Source organism: Boleophthalmus pectinirostris, unplaced genomic scaffold (assembly GCF_026225935.1).
Source record: "Boleophthalmus pectinirostris isolate CB_2022bp ecotype Guang Dong unplaced genomic scaffold, ASM2622593v1 HiC_scaffold_14, whole genome shotgun sequence".
NCBI classification, from domain to species: Eukaryota; Metazoa; Chordata; class Actinopteri; order Gobiiformes; family Gobiidae; genus Boleophthalmus; species Boleophthalmus pectinirostris.
In genome coordinates this window covers 32649665-32661008 of record NW_026571047.1, presented here as the reverse complement: position 1 = coordinate 32661008, position 11344 = coordinate 32649665, and the positions used below count along the sequence as shown (strand labels likewise).

General features: G+C 42.6%; 1 protein-coding gene across 1 annotated transcript in view; it reads right to left on the bottom strand.

The window, feature by feature from the left end:
• Positions 1 to 674: 674 nt before the first annotated feature.
• The window catches only part of LOC110166453 (poly(ADP-ribose) glycohydrolase-like), a 77251-nt gene continuing 66581 nt past the window's right edge, over positions 675 to 11344 (bottom strand). Inside the window, 3 exon segments of the mRNA XM_055149865.1 lie at positions 675 to 2813; positions 4452 to 4580; positions 10377 to 10482. Coding sequence (XP_055005840.1) covers positions 2647 to 2813; positions 4452 to 4580; positions 10377 to 10482 — 402 coding nt within the window. The 3' untranslated portion in view covers positions 675 to 2646.

The following is an 11344-nucleotide window of genomic DNA, read 5'->3' as shown; positions in this document are numbered from 1 at the left end:
CCGGTGGGACATGGAACACCTCCTGAGGGAGACGTCCAGGAGGCATCAGAACAGACGCCCGAGCCTCAGCTGCTCCTCTCCACGTGGAGGAGCAGCGTCTCTACTCCGAGCTCCTCCCGTGTGACCGAGCTCCTCACCCGATCTCTAAGGGAGCGCCCAGACACCCTGCGGAGGAAACTCATTTCCAATATTCCAATATTTTTCCAATGGATTTGAAGAGCTGTGACGTGAAGAGGAGTCTGTATGTTTACACAATCATCATTAAAATCCAACTATAATATCAGCAGAAAATCCATTTTGTTCATTTGGGAATAACGTGTCTTTAATTTAAGGTCCTCGATATGGATTCTCAGCATCTGCAAATATTAGAAATTGATCTTGGTAGAAAATATCCATACTGGACCACACCTCATTTTAAATAATCGGGATTTTAAAAGTCCTGTATTACACGAAATCGACTCTTGTGAGCTTTAAGGCAGGTTATAATGTTGTTTACTCCTCAAAAACAGACCTGGAGTTCACACGTTTGAGTAACTCTTTATTATTATTAGTCTGTTTACATCTCCAAAGCTCAAAATGCACTTTACATATATATTTTTTTGTCTTATTAATGTTGTAAATTGCTGTAGACTTATAACACCAACACAACCAACAAAAATAAAACTATACGAGAGTTTTTTATTATCCAAATTTTTTATTCAAATCATCGAGTAACATGAAAAAATATAAACCAATTTCAAATCTAAAAACACACTCGATCTGCAGAACACACTTTTCATTTCTTTCCAAACAGGTATTAAATATGATTAGTTGAATAAGGCAGGAACAAATCAGATGTACTTTGAAATTAAATGTCATCAGAATATTCAGAATTACAGAGGCGACTGGAGCCAAAGTGAAGAAAAGCACAAAACATTTGATCTGAACAAAAGTAAGCTACAATTTTGAATATTCAGACTATAAATGTCGGACAGTTTGATTTTTTATCACAAAGGAAGGAAACAGTGCTGATTTTACGCCATAACTGTATTTGAACTTCACAAAAGTATAATTTGTTGTATGTTATTACAATAAAAATGTAAAGACAATGAAAATAATACTGTGGGAGTTAACAATTATGTAAATATTTGTCCAGTAAACAACAACAACAACAAAAAAAAAAAAAAATTGCCTTAAAGACGGGGTACAGTGCAAAATGTATTTATTTTTTATTTTTTTGCCTAAAGAGGTTTTAGAGTCATCTATGCATGTTTGAGTAATTTAGCAATCTCTCCCGGGCCCTATTCAAAGCCTCTTTAGGGTTAACTGTAAGATTCTGTATGAAGCTCCGCCCACAAGCCAACGTCACCCATTTCTACATAAATACTCTATTTTTTGGACTACAAGTCGCACTTTTTTTCATGGTTTGAGTGTTTCCTGTGTGACTTCTATATTAAAATGTTTGAGTGAAGTGTGGAGAGGTTCTAGTCTTGTGTGTGAGTATCTGCTGCTCCTGTTCCTCCTGCACCACTGTCACTTTGCTCTACTGCACATGTCTCCTGCAGAAAGAGCCTCTGTCCTGTCTGTATCATGTCAGTCGATCACAACATTACTTCTGCACCACTGAACAATTTAACATTTAAACAAACTTATAAAGACAAAGACTGAGAAGACTGAACACAAATGCCCCCAAAAAGAAAATCAGATTTTGCAGATTACAAACTGCAAGTCATGAAATCTGCAGCTGAAAACGATAATCGAGCAGCAGAGTCACTGGATGGATGGACAAAGTCTGGACTTCAGTGACACCGAAACCATCCTGTCAGGATTCAGAAAGACCCGAATAATTCTAACTGGAACTGGAACTGAGGAAGCGACGCTCTGTTTACCTCCGGAGGTCGTGGAGTTGCTCAGAAGTGACACCGAGGATGAAGAATTGAATGGATTTAGTGATTTGGAGTGAGATGGAGAGTTTGTTAAACTTGTTCTGTTGTTTATGTTATAGTTTATCTGAAGAACTGTTCATATGTGACGTTAACAGTCTGTTGTTCTCTCTTCTGTTGTTTTTACTACAACTTTGACTTTCAACAGGAAATGTCGGCTCCTGGTCTCTGATTTTACAAAATAAATTTCCCCCAAAAAGTGCGACTTATATATATTTTTTTCTTTTTCATTACACATTTTTTGGCTGGTGCGACTTATAGTCCAAAAAATACAGTATACAAAAACCTGATGCGATGTGCTGTAGTTTCATTAGTGGGACGTACGCTGATTGTGTTGTGACAGCGCTCTGAAGGGGGAGTTACTTAGTATGAAGAGCAAAGAGAGAGGGAAACTTATAACACATGTTAAACCGTTGTTTTTTGGCGAATACAGCATTTTCAAAACAATAAAAGGAACACGGAGATCTAAATATGTGATGTGTTAGTGTTAAAGAAGTTAAAGAAGTAAAAATACCCCCGTCTTTAATCAAAATTTGTTTAGTAATTTTGTTTAGAGCTCATTTTGAAAAAAACTAATTAGATGTTTCATATTTTGTGACATTCTGTGACTAATCCCAGTCTCTCCATTCAAACTGCTTCATGTAACACTTTACGTTTACCTCCTGTTGGCTTCATTTGAGAGATTTCCGTGTATTTTTTTGTCTAGAAAAAAGGTTTACAGGGTTTATAGTTTGGCTGATTCCAGAAGGGAGCTGCGAGGGGCGGAGCCAGAGGAGCCAGACGAGCGCAGGGTTTTGTAAATGAAAGAATAAAGGCTGATTTCAGGACGACGAGCGGAGCAGTTCTCGACGTGACCGACGAAATACCGTTCCAAAAGATCGTAGACTTCACCTGAGAACGAGAGACGGAGAGAGGGAACGTCGGATAGAGAGAGAGAGAGATAAAGAGAGCAAGAAGAAGGGAGGGATATAAATTTGTACGGATAACAAGAGGGAGATGGTGGGAGGGAACAGGGGAGGAGAAGAGAGTGGGGTTAGATAAAGAAGGAAGAAGAGAAAATCAGAGGGAATGAGGAAGGAAGCAAGAGGAAGGGAGGGAGAGAAGATAGAAATGAGGGAAATGGAGACAAAGAAAGAAAGAGGGAGGATATAACGAAGGAGGGGATAATGGGAGGGAGATGGAAGAGAAAAGGAGAGAAAGTTAAACGTAATATAAATCTCCATCAATATGACTTCTGTACCAATTCATTTCAGGTTTTGTCCGTGAGATTTGCCGCTCTAACCCTAAACCGTCCAGTCTGCGTCCTGATGTTTTGTAGTTTTGCCTCATTAACTTTTTCACCTCCTCAGAGTCTCTGCTCTTCACGCTCCATTACACAGAACTCCAACACCGTCACCTGACCCACATCTCAGACTCGTCCTGAACAAATCTCAGTGTCTCTTACATCATCCGGCTCCAGAGACGTCGCTCCATCTCATCTGAGGTTTGATTATTGTAGAAGGAAGCGCTTGAATTTTAGTCAGGCTGGCGCCGCCTAGTGCCTCCGCTCAGTTTCATTTTTCTGCAGCGACTAGATCAGGAATCAAAATACACTAGACGATTTGTAAGAACTACAGAAGTGCAAGTTCAGACACCAGCCAATCAGCGAATAGACAGACATTCTGTGTTGGCAGCGATTCCCAAGATCGAGGATTTAAAGCCGGAACAAAGAGAATGTTTGGTGAATTTTATCAAGGGGAAAGACGTTAATGTCCTTCTTCCTACAGGATTTGGAGCATTACATACGTCACGACCAAATCGCAGCGATTGGTTAAATAAAAAAGTACCTGCATACCATCGAGCGAACAAATCCTAATGCTGTGAGGTCAGAGTACAGTTTGTACGAAGTGAAACCGTCTGATGAATCAGGCTACTTGAATTTGCGGCTGACAAATAAAATCCAATATTCACTTTAATTCACACTCTAAGATCAAATATAGAAAAAGAATTGAAGTAGAACCATGTGTTGGAACATTGGTGTTTAATCCTTTTTGAGTGCGGCCCCCGCGGGCATCTGGGACTCATAGAACCCGAGTTACATTCATAATTTTTGGTTTATGCCGCAATGTGGAATATTACAGCCAAAGTGTTGATTTGGCTGGAATATTCCACAGTGTGGTATAATGTTTCCATAGAAACAAGCAGGAGGCGGCTTTCCTCCTGCCAAAGAAGAGTCCCACTCAGAGTGAGGACATGTGTTTAACAAACGAAACGTCCAAAAAGACAATATGTTTTATTTTAGTTTGTGTTTGGACAAAACATTACACACTGTGGAGTTAATATTATATTAATTAATTAATATTCTATCTGATAACTGATGCTGTTTGCTCACATTTTTAAATAGTCATACTTCTGTTTTATGCATACGTCTGACATACAAGTCTCTTTGTTCTAACCCTGGTCTAGTCCTAGTTTAGTCCTTGATTGGATCTGGTTCAGCCCTGATTTAATCCTGGTTCAGTCCTGGTTCAGTCCTGGTTCAGTTCTTACCCACAGTGGCGTGTTTTTCACAGAGGAAGCGGTGGATCTTGTGCACGTCGGACATGAGCTGTGAGTCTCTGAAGGTGAAGTAGGCCAAGTCCCGCCCCGCCTCTGCAGCTGCACACATCTGGAGCAGAGCTGGAGACACAGGGACACAGGGACACAGGGACACAGGGACGCAGGGACACAGGGACGCAGGGACGCAGGGACACAGGGACACAGGGACACAGGGACGCAGATACAGGAAAATCAACAACAACAAAGAGGATATGGCATTTTCTATAACACAGATGAGGCTACTGTAATCAAAATGAGTTGCTTTGGGGTTTGGAAATGTTAAAGGACCCATATTACTCTATTTTCTGATTATAATCTTGTTTCGTGGAGTTGTGTTTTGTTTCATTCACACATTTAACACACAAATCCTGCATATTTAGGCTGAGTTCTCAAACAGAAAACACCCCACACACTTTTACTAGAATGATTTGGATCATTTCAGCGCTGGATTTGTCAATCTCTACTGTGAATTAAAGGTAAGAGGTAAAAGTTGAAAACTACAATTCGTGACATTCATTTTCAGGGACGGTAGAGGCTCTAGAATCAGCGTTGTCCTGCAGAAAAAGCCTCTGTGCTGGTAATCGAGCAGCAGAAAGAAAGTTTGGAGTGAGCGAGAAACTTGTGAGGGACTGACGGAAAGCGGGGATGGAGAGCTTCATCCCCGCATCATGGCAACCGGGAGGACTTACCATGAAACTTTCCTGAAGTCTGAAGTCAAAGCCTGAACTTCAGTGACAACCCAAGTTGCGCGGAGTTGCTCAGAAGTGACACCGAGGATGAAGAATTGAATGGATTTAGTGATTTGGAGTGAGATGGAGAGTTTGTTAAACTTGTTCTGTTCTGTTGTTTATGTTATAGTTTATCTGAAGAACTGTTCATATGTGACGTTAACAGTCTGTTGTTCTCTCTTCTATTGTTTTTACTACAACTTGACTTTCAAGATAAAATGTCTGCTCCTGGTCTCTGATTTAAAAAAAATAAATTTCCCCCCAAAAGTGCGACTTACATGTTTTTTCTTCTTCATTACGCATTTTTTGGCTGGTGCGACTTACGCTCCAGAGCGACTTATAGTCCGAAAAATACAGAGTTACAGTCCGATGCGACTTAAATGTTTTTTTCCTTCTTCATTATGCATTTTTTGGCTGGTGCAACTTATACGATTTCTAGTCTGAAAAATACTGTCAGCTTCTCCTGGAGGCAGCCTAAACAGAGGATCTTAAGAAAGAGACTTGGAGAGTTAGAAAAGGTCTCAGACATGTCTCTTTATTAATTCAGGCAGATTCAGGTCTCAAGATTCAAGTTGATTCAGCATGATTTTGCCTACGCGGCGTCTCTCTGTGCGTCGGTCGTCCCTCGACAACGCAGTCGGTCGTTCCCCCACTGATGCACAGGAAAACTGGATGCCTTTTATACCAGCATAACTGTTGAGTTCACATCTTCATGGAAACATACACAGCGGTTTTGTCCCAACACGTGTCCCATAACAGACTGGCAGATGCTAAAGGTTGGAGATACACCCCTTATCTGTCCCATATACATTCACCATCGACACTCCAAAGTCCAAAAACATACACAACATATAACAGGGCAAATTACAGGGCGTATTAACATATGAATGAAACTTTAAAAACACAGGGTAGAAGCCCATAATACGGTAATTGAAAATTTATCGTTAATTCTCCCGACGATCGATTAAGAAAATTTAATCGAATGCCCATCCCCAGTGTAGATCCTCATTTTTTGCAGTTCTCATTGGCTGGACAGGCATGAACCTTTCCTGAATGTCTTTAAAATGATCTTGAGCTGTATCAAAACAAGTATAAGAGCACAGAGACTAGTGTACGCCCAAGGACCTGGTTTAGACCTGGTTTAGACCTGGACCACTGAGGATTACACAGATATAAGACCACATGGGAACAGAAAAGAAAGTACAACCATTTGACGCTGAAAACCGCATAAAGAGCGTTTTTTTTAATCATCGTGGCATCTTGAGCCAGCGCTGAGCATCGAGTTCGTTCCCGGCAGTTTCACGGTGAAGCAATAGATCTTTGTCTCACCGTGAACCATAATTCAAAGAGAAACCAGGATCGTCCCGGGAGACGCGTTAATATTTAAACACTCTTTAAAACCGAGACGATAACAAAACGGTCGCGAAAATTCCAAAGCGTTACAAAGCCGCACGTTTAGAGCTCGACTAAACTGGAGATGGTGTAGATTTAGTCACGGCTCGTCTAATGAATCGTGTTGAAGTGTAATTGAAGTGGAAGAGATCTGATGGGTGACGTGGGGCAGATCTTCCTGGGAGGCATAATTAGATCAACAGTAGGTGGCGGCTCCTATAGAAAAAGATCATTTCATTAATATAAGGCCACAGTATATACGACGGAAAGGGTAATGTGAGGGTCAGCGGGTAATAAGACCAGGAAAAACACGCTTTGTGACGGTCAGGGCAGGGCTGGGTGTCATTCAGACGTTGCCGATACGATACAGACCTCGATACAGTGAGCTTTCGATTCGATACGATTCAATACAATATATTTCAAATCGATTTAATACAGTTCAATCGGCTCGACGGTTTCAGAGTGTACCTACCGTATTTTCCGTACCATAGGGCGCGCTCAAAAGCCTCCAACCGCATCAAAAAATGACTGCGCGCCACAATCCAGAGCGTCCGATACACGAATCCACTCGGGTCCCAATACGACCCATCGAATCCATCGTTGTGTTTCGTTTAAAGACCGGTGAACTCCGGCGGTTTATTTGTGAAAAATGTTTGAAAATAGACCGTTCACTTACAGTTTTATAATCCAGAGCGCCCTATAGTGCGGAAAATACGGTATATATTTATGCTAATGACACTGGTTTAGACCTGGTTTAGACCTGGTTTAGTGTAGTCCTGGTCCAGTCCTGGTGTAGTTCAGGCGATTGGTTCTGTGGTATATATTTATAATCCACTATTGACATGGCAAAGGTTCAGTCCTGATTTAGTCCGTGTTTAGACATGGTTAAGTCCTCGTTAAGTCCTGGTTTAGTCCTGGTTTAGACCTAGTCCAGTGCTGGCTCAGTCCTGGTTCAGTCCTGGTTTAGTCCTGGTTTAGTCCTGGTTTAGACCTGGTTTAGACCTGGTTTAGTCCTGGTTTAGACCTGGTTTAGACTTGGTTTAGTCCTGGTTTAGACTTGGTTTAATCCTGGTTTAGTGCTGGTTTAGTTCTGGTTCAGTCCTGGTTTAGACCTGGTTTAGTCCTGGTTTAGATCCTGGTTTAGACCTGGTTTAATCCTGGTTTAGTCCTGGTTTAGTCCTGGTTTTGACCTGGTTTAGTCCTGGTTTAGTCTTGGTTTAGACCTGGTTTAGATCTGGTTTAGACCTGGTTTAGATCTGGTTTAATCCTGGTTTAGTCCTGGTTTAGTACTGGTTTAGTCTTGGTTTAGACCTGATTTAGACCTGGTTTAGATCTGGTTTAATCCTGGTTAAGTCCTGGTTCGGTCCTGGTTTAGTCCTGGACTGACATACCCACAGAAAAAAGCAGCTCCCTCAACCAAAAAGTTCCACCGTGCAGCTTTAAACGCATAGTTTTAAATGCGTCGTTTACCATTTTTTCTTTTAATAACTCGTCTTAAATCATTTTATTTTATTTTTTTCCAACACGGCAACCCCCGACTTCTCCGCACCAAATTCCAGCGCTCGTCTTTTTCCTCCATCTGTAACGTCACATTTTATAATTGGCCCGATCCTTCGCCGTCCTCCTCCTGTCACGGCTCAGGTCCTTTAAACGCTGGACACTAACGCGGCCGCGGACACTTCCTCTGACCGATGGACTCCAGCCGCGATCGATTCCTCTCCTAATGAAAGGCGATCAGCTCGGCGTCGGATCGATAAGAGGAGGAGACCGGGAGACTTAAGTAAATGTTCACGTTTGCGAAGACGAATGGACAGAGAGAGAAAGAGAGAGAGAGCGAGCGGGGTCCGGTCCGAGCGTCTTTACGATGGGGATTGTGGATGGTTTAAACGAGCAATAAAATAAAAGACGATATGAAAGATTTGTGTGGTTTGTGTTGACCTGAAGAAACCTGTTCAAGAGTTTAGATATGACTCTGTTTTCTGTTCTGATCTAATGTAGTTTCCTCGTCACAAACAGACCTGGAGAATCCGTTTGTCATTCGTTCATTTGTGTTTCAAAATAAAACCAAAAATAAGAAAAAAAAAACAAAAAACTTCATTATTTGTCTCCAAAACCAAAATGAAAAAAAAAAACAGATAATGATTTGTTTTTTCAGTTTTCAATTTTGTGTTTTAATGAAGACTGGAAAAAAAGTTTCCCGTTTCTGTGACTTAAACTGTGATGCCGGACTGAACCAGGACTAAACCAGGTCCGGGACCAGACCGGAACCAGACCGGGAATGAGACCAGGACTGAGACCCGGACGGAGACCCGGACTGAGACACGGACTGAGACAGGACTGAGACCAGGACTGAGACCAGGACTGAGACCCGGACTGAGACCAGAACTGAGACCAGAACTGAGACCAGAACTGAGACCAGAACTGAGACCAGGACTGAGACTGGGAATAGGACCAAGACTAAGGTCAGGACTGAGACTGGGACAAGACCAGCACTGAGACCGGGATCAGACCGGGACCAGACCAGACTAGAACTGAGACCAGAACTGAGACCAGGACTGAGACCAGGACTGAGACCAGGACCAGACCAGGACTGAGACCCGGACTGAGACCCGGACTGAGACCCGGACTGAGACCCGGACTGAGACCCGGACTGAGACCAGGACTGAGACTGGAAATAGGACCAAGACTAAAGTCGGGACTGAGACTGGGACAAGACCAGCACTGAGACCGGGATCAGACCGGGATCAGACCGGGACCAGACCAGGACCAGACTAGAACTGAGACCAGAACTGAGACCAGGACTGAGACCAGGACTGAGACCAGGACTGAGACCAGGACTGAGACCAGGACCAGACCAGGACTGAGACCAGGACTGAGACTAGGACCAGACCAGGACTGAGACCAGGACTGAGACCAGGACTGAGACAGGACTGAGACCAGGACCAGACCAGGACCAGACTAGAACTGAGACCAGAACTGAGACCAGGACTGAGACCAGGACTGAGACCAGGACTGAGACCAGGACTGAGACAAGGACTGAGACCAGGACTGAGACCAGGACCAGACCAGGACTGAAAACAGTTTAGTTCATTAAATCCATTAAATTCTTCATCCTTGGTGTCACTTCTGAACAACTCCTCGACCTCTGGAGGTAAACGTTGCGCCGCTTCCTCTTCTGTGTCGCTGTCGTCAGACTCAGCATCAGTTCCAGTTAGAATTATTCCGGTCTTTCTGAATCCCGACAGGATGGTTTCTGTGTCACTGAAGTCCAGACTTTGTCCATCCATCCAGTGACTTCAGGAAAGTTTCATGGTGCATCCTCCCGGTTGCTGTGAAGCATCTCCATCCCCGCTTTCCGTCAGTCCCTCACAAGTTTCTCACTCACTCCAAACTTTCTTTCTGTTGCTCGATTAATGTTTTCTGCTGCATTTTTCAATATTTGCAGCAGGACAGAGGCTTTTTCTGGAGGAGACATGTGCAGAAACTCACACACAAGCCTAGAGCCTCTCGTGGTTGTCAATCTGAAACTTTTATAAATTGCAGGAAACACCCAGACCATGAAAAGAAGTTCCACTTATAATCTGAAAAATGCTGTAATATAGGACCTTGAAGGAAAGACTGCAGTTATTTAACGGTGTATGATGGAACTTTTCTGGTCTCAGAAAATTGCTTAAAATTGCTTTATTTGGAATGTTCCACAGCAAGGCCAACCAATCAATAATATAAACTGAAAATAGTTTAATGAAATCAGAGTTACCTTTGAGTCTGGTGTCTCCTCCAAAAGCCCCACAGCCCCAGTTCCCCGTGGCCACAGCAGAGAGGTTTTCACTGGGCTCCTCCGGACGAGAGAAACCACAGAACGCCTGAAGAGACAAACGAAATGAACATATATGATGAGAGAAATTGAACAAGTGAACGAAGTAAACTGCTTTAAAGGGACAGGACAAGATCTCGTACCACAAGATCTGGCGAGACAAAACTGCCATAAGATCAGGAGATTTTTTTCCATAAATTTTTACATTTGTCTTGAAAGAAAAAGGGGTTAACTATGCTTAGTAATTCCTCTTGAGAAACTCTGATACCAAAATTAATTAAATAAAGTCAAAATTATGAACCTGAACGGCAAATCAAAATCTCGTCTCGTCTCAATCTGGTGACTCCTTGTATCGTTTGTTCATTTGTTTTTCAAAATAAAACCAATAATAAGAAAATGGAAAAAAAAACAAAATTTTCTTCATTATTTGTCTCCAAAAAAAAAAAAAAAAAGATAACAGATAACAATTTGTTGACTTATGAAAAAAATATTGAAAAAAAACGTTTCCGGTTTCATCCAATTTTGAACCTTATGGACTAAACCAGGACTAATCCCAGGACTAAACAGGAACACTAAACCAAGAATGATCCCAGGACTGAACCAGGACTAAACCAGGACTGAACCAGGACTGGGTGTCGGGATGGGCCCAAAGGTGCGCCGTGTAGACTGTCGGGTGACCGCAAGGACCAGTGCGGAGCTTTGCACCGTTGCAAAGCGCAGCCGTTGCCCGATCGTGCTTTGCGGACACCTTGGTCCACGAGCTCAGGGTTCCATCCAAGATTAGTCCTGGTTTAGACCTGATTTAGTCCTGGTTCAGTCCTGGTTTAGTCCTTGTTTAGTCCTGGTTCAGTCCTAGCTTAGTCCTGGTTTAGTCCTGGTTTAGTCCTGCTTTAGTCCTGGTTCAGTCCTGC